At 40.3% G+C, this 14920-nt stretch overlaps 1 protein-coding gene across 7 annotated transcripts in view; it reads right to left on the bottom strand.

Moving 5' to 3' along the window:
• Window positions 1–14920, bottom strand: part of Dgki (diacylglycerol kinase iota) — a 448005-nt gene that overhangs the window by 72473 nt on the left and 360612 nt on the right. For all 7 annotated transcript variants that reach the window (XM_041675727.1, XM_041675726.1, XM_041675728.1 and 4 more), the window contains 3 exons: window positions 11642–11682; window positions 10706–10833; window positions 8004–8126 (listed from right to left, as the gene is read on the bottom strand). In XM_041675727.1, the coding sequence (XP_041531661.1) occupies window positions 8004–8126; window positions 10706–10833; window positions 11642–11682 (292 nt within the window). The remainder of the gene's footprint in view (window positions 1–8003; window positions 8127–10705; window positions 10834–11641; window positions 11683–14920) is intronic.

Below are 14920 nucleotides of genomic sequence, written 5' to 3' on the forward strand. Positions count from 1 at the left end.
AATTGACCACATACTCGGAAACAAAGGAAACCTCCACAGATACAAAAAAACATCAGTGTCCACCTGTGTCTTATCAGATCACCACGGATTAAAGTTAGAATTCAACAACAATCCTACCTCCAGAAAGCCGACAAACTCATGGAAACTGAACAGTCAACTACTGAACCACACCTGGGTCAAGGAGGAAATCAAGAAAGAAATTAAAGTCTTCCTTGAATTTAATGAAAATAAAGGGACAACATACTCAAACCTATGGGACACTATGAAAGCAGTGCTAAGAGGAAAGTTCATAGCACTAAGTGCCCACTTAAAGAAAACAGAGAAAGCATACATCGGAGACTTAACAGCACACCTGAATGCTTTAGAAAAAAAAGAAGCAGATGTGCCCAGGAGGAGTAGAAGACTGGAAATAATCAAACTGAGGGCGGGAATCAACAAAATAGAAACACAGAAAACAGTCCAAAGAATCAATGAAACAAAAAGTTGGTTCTTGGAGAAAATCAACAAGATCGACAAACCCCTATCCAAACTAATTAAACGACAGAGAGAGAACACGCAAATAAATAAGATCAGAAATGAAAAGGGGGACATAACCACAGACACAGAGGAAATTCAGAGACTCATTAGATCTTACTACAAAAGCCTGTATGCCACAAAACTAGAAAATGCAAAAGAAATAGACATTTTTTAGATATGTACCACATACCAAAGCTAAACCAAGACCAGGTGAAAGATCTAAATAGACCTGTTAGTCGCGAAAAACTAGAAACCGTTATCAAAAATCTCCCTTCCAAAAAAAGCCCAGGACCAGATGGTTTCAATGCGGAATTCTACAAGAACTTCCAAGAAGAGCTAATACCTATACTCCTTAATGTATTTCACAATATAGAAACAGAAGAGTCATTGCCAAATTCCTTTTATGAAGCTACAGTTAACCTGATACCAAAACCACACAAAGACCCAACCAAGAAAGAGAATTACAGGCCTATCTCACTCATGAATATCGATGCAAAAATTCTCAATAAAATACTGGCAAACCGAATCCAAGAACACATTAGAAAAATTATCCATTACATGCAGAATCTTTAGATAGTTAGGATCCTGTGTGCCAAATCATCTCTTTCTCCATTTAAAATATCTCTAAATGTCTTCAAGGACTAGAGAATTAAGAAAACCTCAAATACAGATGTGGTATAGAAAGCATCTCATGGTGTAGGCTGCTGGACAACCCTCTTTCTAGCTACTCTGCCTTTCTACTGAGCTCATCAGAATTGCCTATAACTCCTTGTACCTATCATCAGAACTTTCTGCTTTTTAACCCGTGAAATACCACCATCTCCTCTAAGGAACATGAGTACGTCCTTATTATTTTGCCACATACCCTCCCTAGATCAAATATATTTGCATTGTAGTTTGCAACATAAAAATGAATCGCACTGCCAGACATTACTTTGCTGCAATGGGATCAGGATTAGATCCGCCACAGCAATACATTAAATACCTGTCTATTTTAGTCTGATGGGGCACCATTGCTCTGAAGCCCAGCCGGGCCTTGAGTTTATAATCTTCTTGTTTCATCCTTCTGAGTAGCTGGGAAGGCAGGTCTGCACCACCAGGCCCAGCCTTTTCTCTAACAGCCAACATTGATTCATTCTTCTTTCAAGCTTTATTACGTGCTGCTATTCCAGATACAGCTCACCATATTGCAGGGACAGAATTAGCAATGTACAATTTGACCAACTGGGGAACGCATGTGATTTAAAGAAGCCTCTAGCTGCTTTTTATGCATTCCAACTACTGTTGCCCAGGTGAGGACAGGCAAGGCTGCCAACTTTTACAAATGAAAAAAAAAAAAAAACTGAACCACTTAACAGTTACAATATTCCCAGTAATTGTTGGCAAAATTTGGAACTCGTAAAACTGGAAAGCCAGAATTTCCTGGCAGCATTTTCCATAAAATATATGTCTTAATGTTGGAACATATTCTCCTAGCACCCCGCCCACTTGCAATGCCAGTCAAAGCAAGAACTGCTTACAGGGGATCTCTGATGGCTATTCTCCTAGGTGAACCTGGAAGCATGTCTTAATTTTCTCAAATGGAAGAGGTCTTCTGCATGAATAATTTTTTAGGAAGTGGTCATAAAAAAATGAAAATATCTTATTAGAAATGTTTTACACATAGCACATAGAAGGATAGGAGATTCTTGGCTCTCATGGGCAAGCACTCAAGGACAGCAAGGAGATAAAGGAGAGCAAAGGAAGGTGCTTTTCCTGTGTTTCTTCCAGCTGGGGTGACTAGCCAAGGTGAGTAAGACATAGAGTCAAAGATGAGCAGGGAAGGCACTCAACTATCTTAGCCAAACACATGCCAGAGACGATCTCTTTTCTGACAGCCCGATTCCATCTTGCAGCCCAACTAAACCCCACACCCCACTAAGAAGATTAATTTTCTTCTTATCTGACTGTGATGTGCAAAGAGTTTTTCCACAGTCCAAATCCTCACCTGATCATTCATCTCCCTCCCAGCAACCTGGAGCCTTGGCAGTAAGTGCAACCCCCATTTTCAGTAGGGTTGGGTCATAACCTTATGTTCCCGGGGAGAAACTGGGGGAAGAAAACAGCTGAGAGCCAGAGGGCATGAAGTTATTTCTCTTCCAGCCAAGAACATGTGAATTCTCAGAAATGAGGGAAGACGTAAGGGCTGCTATCTTGATATCATGACTGAATTGTAAGCTATGTAGAAAAGACAGAATTTCGGGTTTACAGTATGATGGTGTGTTTTGGTTAACCCTAAATGGTTTCTTGGTTACAGATTTTTTTTTTAAACATAGCCAGGCAAAGTGATGTTAATTATCGCAGTGTTCTCTGAGGGACATTTCTGTCACATAAAGAAAAAGTTGGCATTTACCAGCCCATGTGTAATAGTACAGTAAGGTAGGCCTGAGAATCCTTTCAAAGCATACTGCTCTTAAAGCCATTTTCACTAAATATTCATACTTTCCATATAAGAAAAAATAAAAAGTGGAATATAAAGGAAAGAACAAATACTGGTTTCTAGTTTTCTCTCTGAAGATATCCACTACGATATGTATCAGTAGGAATTATAACCAATAGTTTCTATAAGACTTCCCCATTAAATATAAGCTTTTCTTACTTAAGCTTATATCTCCAGCACCTATCATGGCTACTGAAGGTGCCCAATAGTGATTGGTTCAGCTGTCCAATTTGTTCCCTGGAAGTAAAATAAAGTCATCAATCAGACTTCACACATTGTAGTTCAAGCTTGCTAACTGTGACTCCTGCCTGAGGATGAAATATTCTGCCTATGGCAGAGATCCATCAGACTTGATCAGCCAATGAGGTAACAGATAAAATCTTTGACACAGGCATCTCCATGTTTTCCTAATGACTCAATTTCACTTCTTATGAGTGCCAGGTTTTGGCCTGCTCTGGGGCAGCTCACTACAATCTCACCCAGTATCTTAGACCAGGGCCAAAGTAGACCCTTCTTACTTGTGTGGTATTCCTCCATCTTGGACCTTTCAGGCGTAGGATCTGGAGGTAATAATATATTATCATAATACAATAAAATTATGATAAATAAATAAATAAATAGGTGTGCGTCATTCCATCAATTTAGGGGAGTCTCATAAGCCGAAAATTTGAAACCCGCATGGTTATTATTACTCGGAAACTAAATCCGTCTCTGGGTCCTGTACCTGCTGACTTTCAATTGACTCAAATGTCAGTCTTCCCTGTTTTCAGAGTGCTCAGAGAACGCCAGAGTTTCTATCTCCTTTCTTATTTCACAGACACAGTGATGAACACTTCAAATAGATTGCTTGATTGAATTTAAGTGAACTGGATCTTTTTGGTCTTCCATCCAAACAAAATACAGTCTCACTAAGGGTGATCGTTGAGCAATGAATGATGAGGACAGGGATGTTTCTCTGTTTTAAAACAAGGTCTCATGCAGTTTGTCTAACTCGCTAAGTAGCTAAAGATGATCTCGTTCTTCTGATTCTCCTACCACAGCCCCTGGGTGCAAAGACACATTTTGATGAGGTGCTGCTATCAAACCCAGCACTCTATATGTGCTACACAGGCACTCTATCCACTGGGCTACAACTCTACCCACATGCCATTTTATGGAAACTTTCGTAGACATAGAAACTATTCTGTTAAAGTCATTAGGATCCTGACAGGAAAATGTGTCGGTCATCTCTTGCCAATTTAAATCAAAATCAGTTCTTCAAGGTTGCCCTTTACTCTGTGCCAGGTTTGAAAACAGCATACATATGTTACATACATGTAGTGTGCCCTTCGGAATCACAGACCCTCCTGGAGGAGGCATGTGTGTGTAAATGCTTGTGCGTAGGCATGTACATACCTATCTAGGAATCCTCATGATTTCAAGTGGAAACAGCATGACCTCAACAAGACACAGCAGAGACAAAAGGAGAGTTCCTTCTGTTCACAGCTTTCTTCTCGCCATTCTTGAAGAAGGAAGGAGAATGATGCAGCCAGGAAGCTAAGTGTGTTCAAACAACGAGAAAACACTGAGAAGATCCAAGGGGGCTCGGGTGGGAAGAGCTGGGGAAAACTGTGTACCAGTCTTTTCTCTTCCAGCCCTTGGAGGGAAGATTATATTTTTTCCAGAATATGGCCTCTCTTATTTGTGTTCTCAGAGAATCAATTTTTTTCAATGTAATTGTTAGTCATTTATCTTGTTTTATTCTTTTTGCTATTGATTTATGTGTTTATCTTTATTCTTTCTCTTCCTATGTCCTTATTGTTTATTGAGGTTCTGCAATCAAATGAAATACTTTGCATATTTGTATACAAATACCTTTTATTGATAAATGATTTAGAGTCATAAATTATTCGGTGAATGCTATTTATGATGTCAAAATTCTGATAAGTAGTATTTTCAGTTCCAAGACTTTAAGGCTTTTGATTTGTTCTGCAGGAGTCAGTTGTTTAGTATCGTCAAGATGTTGAAATTAAACCCATTTTAGCTCCACATTGTCTGAGGCTTAGGGATGGAATAACAGATGCCAGTCTCATTGCAATAATTTCTCATGTTCTTTCCATGTATTTATTCATAAATATTTCCACTGCAAAGATACTTTGCAATATTAAGAAACTGTGGAATATATATATGAAGAGAGAGAGAGAGTACAACACAGAAAAACACACTTATCAAGATGCTGCAACTTGGAGAGGAAAGGCTTATTAGACTTATACTTCCAGGCCACAGTTTATCATCAAGGGATGTCAAGATAGGAACCTAAGCAGAGGCTTGAAGCACAAATCCGGAAGGATGTTGCTCTCTGACTGTCTTCCTGACTTGCTCTCTGGTTTATACGCTCAGCTAGCTTTCAATCCAAGCTCACCTGCCCAGGAATGGCACTACCTACCACGCGCTGGGCCCTCCTACATCAATTAATAAAAAAGACACTACAGTGAGTTTTCTGTGTCCAGGGGATCCATAGATTCAACCAAGCAAAGATGAAGAGTATTTTAAAATATATTGTTTGTAGAGAACATGTATGGCTCCCGTTATTCTTCCCTAAACAATACAGTACCTCAACTCCTTCTGTAGTGTTTGCCTTACATCAGGCAGTGCACTGAACTGGAAAGTGGATTATGTGCAAACACTGTACCACTTTCCATAAAGCCCTTCGGGATCTGCTGTGGTTCACAGAGACAGAGACAACTACACAGTCCAAACAGAAACTGAGAGCTTGTTCCGGTACAGGTTTAAGACGCTGGCTGTTATGGGATGTGCTCCGTGCATTTGCAGTTCTTGGGATGCTCTCTAGAGAAAACTCCAACCACAGAGGACTAGATTGATATAACGGCCCACTCTCTGGAAATCACATATATACGGAAACACTCGGATGCTCTGTCAAGGCTTAATGTTTATTTCTGCAGATAATTAAAACTCTAATTTTCCAATAAGTCTGCCCACAGATAGATGGCCATTTATTTAGCCATTCACGGATGGCTGAGTCATCCCTGGTCCCAAGCCCTAATACTGTATGAAAAGGAAATGGAAAAACACTCCGAATTGCAAGCAATCAAAATGCCACCCGAAACCAACAACACAGTTTAATTAAAAAGAGAAAATCCATAGCAATTCATTTTTTTCCTTTCTCCTCTTCACATAAGAAAATAAGAGGTAATACAGAGAAGTAATTAAAATGAAGTCTCCTTTTGCCCTCAGGGTGTCTAAGTAGAACCTTTGCCAATGAAATAATTAGCTTGAGATTTCTCATTTTTCTTCCTTTGTCCGGGGGAAATTGCTTCCGGTCTTTCTTTAGAAACAATGAGGTGCCTTGCTCTTCATTTAACTGCAGGCTTCTAAGAAGTTTAGTAATCCTGTTATTCTGTGCAAAGGTAAGATTGAAGGTTAGAAAGCCAATGTCACTATTTGATTAGGACCTTGGACTGGACTGAAAAAAGGAAAAAGCCCAGTTTCATAAACGACAGTGTAGTTCTACAACCTCTGAGGTGGAGTGATTGTCCTGAAGTTAAAAGGGGGTGCAAATGAATGACCTCAGACTATAACCTCGAACTACACTCTAGAATGTATTCTGGCAGCAAACTATGAGCAGACAAGAGGATTCGCATAGCACGAAGTACCAGTCACTCTCCAAAACTCCAAATGCATGCTACTTTCCAAAGGTGATTGGACCTAAAGAGAAAGAACGCCTACAATACAGACTTATTCAGAGGAACTGTGTCTGCTCACCCGCACACACCATATCCACACAAAAATAATACCCGCCTTGTCCCAGATTCCTTTCTGCCAGCTTTGAGAAGAAAGCATCAACCGTAGCTCCCAATTCCAGGTGACAATCCATCATTGTGGGGAAGTCAAGGCGGCAGGGCAGGGAAGCGGCTGTCACCACACATCCACACCCAAGGCAGAGAGAGGTTGATGAAGGCATGCGTGCTGACTGCTCAGCTAACTTGCTCCTCTTTAACAAAGTCCAAGATGCAAACTCAAGAAATGGCACACCCACTGTTAGACGGGCTCTTCCCACATCACTTAACATAATTAAGAAAATTTCTCAAAGGCAGACTTACAGGTCAACTTGGTCTAGACACTCCCACACTGAGATTCTAAATCATGTCAAGGTGACAAAACTGTCACACCATCCTAGAAACGAGACCTACTGGATAATACTTCACAAAGCACATGTGTGTACATTCAGAAATTGAGATAACGATAGCCTGCGAGTCCTTTCCTAACTATTCAAAACTCTCATGTGTGACTTTAGGGTATGCAAGGGATCTGACATACTTTTGTCTCCAGTAACAAATACACTAGTGAAGCTTAAAACGTTTACAGAGGCACAGTCTCCAGGTAGCTCCCTAGGAAGACAACAGAAGATGGAGATCCATCATGACCTGTCCTGTAGATAACCCCAAGCAAAGCGACACACCAAGAGTGACAGACACATGAGACAGCTTGATCACCACGGGAAACAGCTCATGTTTCAGGCCCTCCCTCACCTAGCAATCATGGTAACATAAATAAAAACAGCAAGATCCGGTTTGGTGGCCTCTGGGCCCTCTGTCTGAAGTGCATGGTGTTTTAGTTTCCACCTTTGAGGAAGAACCAAGGGCAGTAATAATAGTCTATCATGTTTTAGAGTCTCTTGGGTAACCCTGGCAAACAAACAACGTGAGAGGGCTTTTCAAGTCTAGCATGAAGGCTTTTGTTAGATAGTACGTGGTTCTTATGTAAGTAACATTATTCAGCTGAGCTGGCCACACACACACACACACACACACACACACACACACACACATGCACGTGCACACACACACACGCACCAATAACAACAGCAACAATTAATGAAAAAGGAGGCCATGAACTTGAAAGAGAACAAGGAAGCATATGGGAGGGTTTAGAGGGGGGAGAGTGAAGAGAAAATGATGTTATTACATTATATCTCAAAACAATAATTACAAAATAGCAAGAGACTCACTGTAGTACTCTGGAGTGACTGAGATCTTTCATATCTGAGTCCTCATAGTGGGGTGTGATCATCCCCAGCCCGCTGTCACTCAGCATGCGTTTCCTCAGGGAAGGGTTCCACCAGTCAGACAGCCTGGGTTAAAAATGGTACCAAAAAGTAATTGTACATCTTAGTCTACTTTTTTCTCATAACGATCTTGTTATAAATCCATTTTTATACATCTTTTATATTCATCATTTCTCAACAGTTCTGAGCTATCTGTATAATTTTGTCCTTTTTTATATTGATGAGGTATTTCATTTTGAAGATTAAGTCATTGTACTACACATGTGACATGAGTAAAGAATTAATGGAGCCAGGCACAGAAATTAACTTAGAAAATGAGAAAGCCCAACCTTGTTCTTAGCATCTTTGTTTCTGGTTTATTTCCAGAAGACACTGCTGCTGAGAAATAAGAAATCAAGGATGGATTGAAGGGCTAAAGGATCGTCAGGCCAATCTGTATTTGGATCTAACTAACAAAACTATAACCCAGGACAAAGCTATCCCTACTTGGCATTATTATTCTTTCAATAAGAGGAAAACGTCCAAAGCCACCTTAACAGATGGTTCCACTCCTCATCAAATAAACGTTGGAGTCTTTATAATGTGGGGCAGACCCTAGACACCAGCAGCTGTCTCTTCTTAGTAGGATCGTCAGACTGGATTCTCTCTGGTGATTACATTTGCTTCTGCTCTGTGGTTATAGATACACAATCTCTGTTTGTTTTGAGTGCCTGTATGTGCTCTCTTGGGCATCCTGTATTTCAGCCGTCAGGCCCATATATCTGTGAGCTGCTATCTATGAAGCTTCACAAGGACAGAGACATTTGTCTGCTTTTATTTTTGCACTATTGGCTCTCACATGTTCACAATACTATCTGGTATAACAAGTCCAAGTAAGCGCTTTTGAATTGCTAAACATTTTTAAAATAACTTAGACATTTTACAAGACGACATTTTGGTAAACTCACCACAGACCAGGCATTGCGATTTTACTCTGAACGATGATAACTGTGCTGTCAATTGTTTCCAGAAACTTCTGTGCTATGTGGGAATGCTTTTTTGCTATACTTTCCTATAAGTTTTCAGTACTGACTTAGTCTCAAGAATTCTTTAAGGATTTATTTTATTTTTTCTTTATGTGCATAGTGTGTATTTCTGTGTGGGCATGTACACATGTGAGTGTAAGTGCACACAATGCCCAGAAGAGGGCATCGGATTCCCTGAAGCTAGAATGTAATAGCATAGACACAAGATGTGAGTGCTGGGAACTGAACTCAGGTCTTTTGCAAGAGCAGTGCATGTTCTTACCTACTGAGCTATCTCTCCAGCCCCTCAAAGAGTGTTTTAGTACAGTCTTATGTGTAATTTTCCTTTACTGTTAATTAAATTTGGGGGAAATATAGCTGCTTATTTAAATGATATGCAAATAATCATTAATCACTGATATTAATAAAAACTGAGGAAAACTATGTCTATAAAATGGAACAAGTTATCTTAGCACATGAAAAGTAAAAAATAAAATCTATTTTAGCTAAAACAAAATACAGGATCTGCATCAAAAAGAATGTGGCTTTTATGTGCAAGATTAGACAAATGACTTAACTTTGAGTCTCAATTTTCTTTTCTATAGACTTAGGATAATCACAGACCCCAATTGGTAGGGTCATTATGAAATGATGAGACTATGTGACGAATGTCTACCATGAAACAAAAGTCCTTTTGCCTGTGTCAATGTAACTAGTTCTCAGAGGAGGTGATGTGCTGGCTGGTCTTATGTCAATTTTAAATAAGCTGGAGTCATCAGAGAGGCAGGAGCCTCAGTGGAGGAAATGCCTCCAGGAGATCCAGCTGTAAGGTATTTTTTTCAATTAGTGATCAATAGGGAAGGGTTCCGCCCATGGTGGATGGTGCCATCCCTAGGCTTGTGTCCTAGGTTCTATAAGAAAGCAGGCTGAGAAAGCCATGGGGAGCAACCCAGGAAGCAGCACCCCTCCATGGCCTCTGCATCAGCTCCTGACACCAGGATCCTGCCCTGTTTGAGTTCCTGTCCTGGCTTCCTTCAGTGTTGAACAGCAATGCTGAAGTGTAAGCCAAGTAAACCCTTTCCTCCCCAACTTGCTTTTTGGTCATAGTGTTTCATCACAACAATAGAATTTTTGACTAAGACAAGGTGGTATTTTTTTCCACTCACAGATGTGGAAGAGGCTTAAGAGAATTAATTCTCTTTGAAGGAAGAAGAATAATACAAGAGTGACAGAAACAATCTAGATTCTTTGTGTTGAGCAATTTAGAAGCAAGGCCAAAAAAAAAAAAAAACAGGACTAAATCACCTATGCCAATGTGTCATCTAGATAACACACCAAATAAAACCCATATAGATGCACAGATGGAAGTTTCAGTATTTCTAGCCCCCAAGAGGGAGAGGTTGTGTAACAGTAAATAAGGTTCAGACAAGATAAGAGACTGCCTGGGCATGAGGGTTCCTACACAGCCATTCAGAAGATGGCCTTACAAAACTAGATGCATCATACTTTAAGAAAACATCAATAAATCTGAATTCCAAATGTTTTTATGGCATCAGAATATCAATTCCAAAGTCAAAGGAGATATAGAAGTCATACCACAGCCAGTGGATGCTGGCACTAAGCGAGAAGAAACACACTCACCCTGAGGCCTGTTCAACCACCAGGTCAGGCATTCCTGGAGGGGTCCCTGCCTGCTGTGACACCACCATATCTGGGTCCAGAATAAAAATCTCATCATGAGAAATCTCCATCACAAAGTGCAAATGTTCCTAAGGGAGAAAACCAAGCCTGTCAGGGTGTTGACATCACCACCCTCAGAATAAGGAATGAACCGTGCAACACACCAAATAAGTCCACTGTTTCACTGGAAGTTTGAGCATCTGCCATCGCTTCCTAAATTAATGAAGTAGCAGATAGAGGACAATGGGAGAGATGACCGCCCCGGTGAAGGAGTCACACCTGACCAGGATCCTGTGAAATGGACGAGAAAAGACCTTTCCCCTGCTTCTTGCCAGGAGCAATAAGATGTAGCATCCGACAGGCTACGTGGTCCAGTACGAGCACACAACAGCTTGGACTTCTGCCCCAAAGCTAAGTGGCCATGGTTAAGAAACGGCTGGTTTTCAATGGGTTCAACACTGTATAAGTATTGTTCTAGGAAAATCTCAATAGTGGGGAGACTTTTTAGCCTTGGGTAAACATAATTTTTCCTTATTATTAAATATGGGAGAGTATTAGTAAACCAAATAAATCTACATCATCTACATATATACCAACTAAACAAAAATGCATCTAAAAAGCGTAAGCATTGCCTTGGCTGGATTACAAGTACCATGTAAATGAAAACTTAGAGTGTGATAATAATTATAACTCAAGTTATTATCTATTTTAATTGGCCATTTCATTGAGCCCAGGAGTTACAAAACATATGCAGACAAGAAGCACTGTTACACACACTGTCCTACAATCTGGGAACGCTTTAATATTTTCATTAACAAAATCTATGAGACTGACTACCAATACAGTGCACTGACTGAGAGACAGTTCGCTTTTATAACGAAGCTGGAAAGAACTTACCTGAGATCTGTCTATTCGATAAAAGCGGTCAGCGGAAGTCGCTAAGGGAAAGAATTGCACAGGACATTTAGAGTCATTTACACTTGTCATCAGATTTACACCTTTCCTTCCTGCAGCACAGTCAATCTAAACCTTTGTAACAAGCATGTTACGTCTGTGGCCAGTCCCTAAAATGATTAAAAACCATCACTTCCATGCTTTGGTCACTGCTGTTCTGAATGATGCTCCTAAGCCCTTCCAGCCATGCTGTTAGAGTTTCTCTGTATAACAGCCCTCCTAGCTGTCCTGGAACTCACTCTGGAGACCAAACTGACCTCGAACTCACAGAGATCCACCTGCCTCTGCCTCCCAAGTGCTGGGATTAAATTGTGCGCCACCACCTCCCAGTTCACATATCTTTAAACAATAACTCAAAGCTCCAGGGAAAGCAGTGCAGAGGTTCCTCCATCTTGAATTCTTGCTGAGGCCATTTCAGGCTTAACTAAAATATGATCTCCATGAAGGAGAATCCCATGGAAAATTACCCAACTCCATTCTAGGGACCCAAGGTCAAGATGCCCCAGTTAACTTAGCTACTCTTAAATTGCCTTTTTGAGCAGAACCGCCCTCCCCTCTTCAACTACCTGCTTATCTTTGCTTTTGTCAAACTACTTTCTTACACAAAGTCCTACCTGTAACTGCTGATTGAGATGCCAAGATGTGGTTTTTGACCTTCAAAAACCCTGTGCTCTGAACCCTCAGTGCTACAATTACATCCTGAGTACCCGAGTGTAGTCCCAGCTGGCTGAAATAAAGCCTTTCAGTTGGCTACAAACAGTATTTGAGTGGTCATCTCTGGTGGGTTCCCCGTAACAAAACTTTCCTCCATCCCAACTGCCTACAACACAAAGTCTATTGCTCCTAAACCCCATGTCCACTGTCATTTTGCTTAAACCCTTCACAGAGACTATCTTCAAAGAGGACTGTGGGACTGAAACCCAGCATCTTTAAAGGGCTGTCTTTTACTTATTCTCTTACGTCTCTAAGAATAAGCACAGGACTTTAACAGAGGGGAGGGCTTAATATTTTATTAAGTAAATAAACCTAGAAAAGAAATTACAGTTAGTTAGACGTCCCAGGAATGTGACTCTCATTTTGGAAAACAACTTGAAGATGCAGGCCAGAGACCACATATGGCCCCAAAAATCCATTTCCCTTCCATACTCTGCCCCTAGAGGCATGCCTTAAGGAAGCCAAATGACAAAACAAAGATTAATGTTTAAGCAATCTTGAAATGGGGTTGGGCTTCAGCTGTGATTTGAAAGAGAAAACTTCTGAAGTAAATAAAACATACGGTGTTTTTTTTAAGTTATTTGATTCCTCTTAATAAAAAAGCAAAAAACTAGGTATTTCTAATAGAGCCCAAATATGAGAGTTTTTACAAAACAGATCAAAAGCAACAAAGTACAACAGAGAAAAGGATGCAAATATTTACTCATAATCACAAAATTTCAAAAACATAACTCTCTGGCTTCCTTCAGCAGCAGATGGGAGAGGGTGCAGAGCCCCACAGCCAGACATTATGAAGAGACAGTCTAAATCAGAGGTCTCCATTGTCTCTCTCCTTGGTGCTCAGGGAATTCAGCAGAAGAGGGGGCAGAAGGATTGTATAAGCTGGAGGAGATGGAGGATACCAGAAGGCCATGGCCCGCTGAGTCAACTAAGCAAGGTTCATGTTGACTCATGGAGACGGAAATGATAATCATAGGACTGCAGGGGTCAGTATCAGACCCTCTGTGTATGTTATGGCTCATAGCTTGGTGTTTTGTGGTGGTGTTTTTCTAATAGTGGGAGGAAGTCTATCTCTGACTCTTTGGCTTGCTCTTGGGTTGCTTTGTCTAGCTTCAATATGAGGGCTTTTGCCTTACCTTATTTTATCTTGTTTTGCCGTGTTTGGTTCTTGTCTCTTGGAAAGGCCTGCTCTCTTCTGAACCAGGGGAGAGGGTAATTTGCAGGGGAAAGGGAGGGATGGAGTAGGGAAAATCTAGTCTGGATGTATTGTGTGAGAGAGGAATATATTTTCAATTAAAAAGAAAAAGAAAAAAGTAACTAACTCTCTGAGGAAACTGGACTCAGAAATGAGAGAATGAAAGTCCTCCTTAAAAACATAAATATAAACTGAGCAGTGGTGGTGCACGCCTTTAATCCCAGTGCTCAAGAGGCAGGGGCAGGTGGATCTCTGTGAGTTCAAAGCCAGCCTAGTCTACAGGAGCTAGTTCCAGGACAGCTAGGACTGTTACACAGAGAAACCCTGTCTCAAAAATCCAAAAAAAAAAAAAAAAAAAACCCAAAAAACAAAACCAACAAACAAACCAAAAAACCAAAACTTAAGTCTAAAACAATCTAGTCCCAGCAGGATTTATTATTCTTCTCTGTTCTTTCAACTATGACTTCAGCCTTGGTATCAACCAAGAATTAGTCACAAAAGATTTTTAATACATAAACATATCATCTTGTATGCTAACTTAAAAATTAAAAACAAATGTTCAAAACAATAAAGAAAGGTTTACAATACAAGTCTCATATAGCAAAGACAGTTTTATAGTTAAAACCATTATCCATAATACAATTTTATCTAAGCATATATGTGGAACATAATGACTTGTGTAAATATTTTCTCGATTTTCTTAGATACATACTAATTCCTTGTGCCTTTGGGAGTGAGAAATGATTGTTCCCACTGCTATGGATTAACAGGAATTGGAGGGAAGTCTTCAGTCAGATGAGTTGGGAATGAAAGCTATATCCTGATTGATGTGTGCTGGATTTGGTAGATACAAAGTGCCTCTCTCTACAACTAATCCATATCCATTTACCCTCAATCCCCTCCCTCCACCAGCATCCTCTCAGATGGACACACTAGTATACAAAAGGCTATCTTCAAGGAAACTATATCTTCATGCAGACAACAGAAACGTCAGCTAGCTACAGTGGATGGTAGCAAGAATGTATAGAGATGAAGATGTATTGCAGCACAGATAATTAGGTGGGAAATTGAAATTCCACAACATCTAGGGAAGTGGAAATGCATGAGATGGCAAGCGGACTCCTCACACAATCGCACAGTAACTAACCCCATTATGTGTGCAACATGTCACATTCAGCAGAAAAGTTAACAGATGCAAGTGAAACTCCCAGCTTCCCACAAATGCATGCAGCCTTATAAAACTAATATGAACACTCCACAGCGTGGAGATAATTCAGGAATGAGTGGCTATTTTGTGATTACAGACTGTAGTT

The sequence above is a fragment of the Microtus oregoni genome, unplaced genomic scaffold, assembly GCF_018167655.1.
Source record: "Microtus oregoni isolate MIOR12 unplaced genomic scaffold, Mior012 000026F_ref0000081, whole genome shotgun sequence".
NCBI lineage: Eukaryota > Metazoa > Chordata > Mammalia > Rodentia > Cricetidae > Microtus > Microtus oregoni.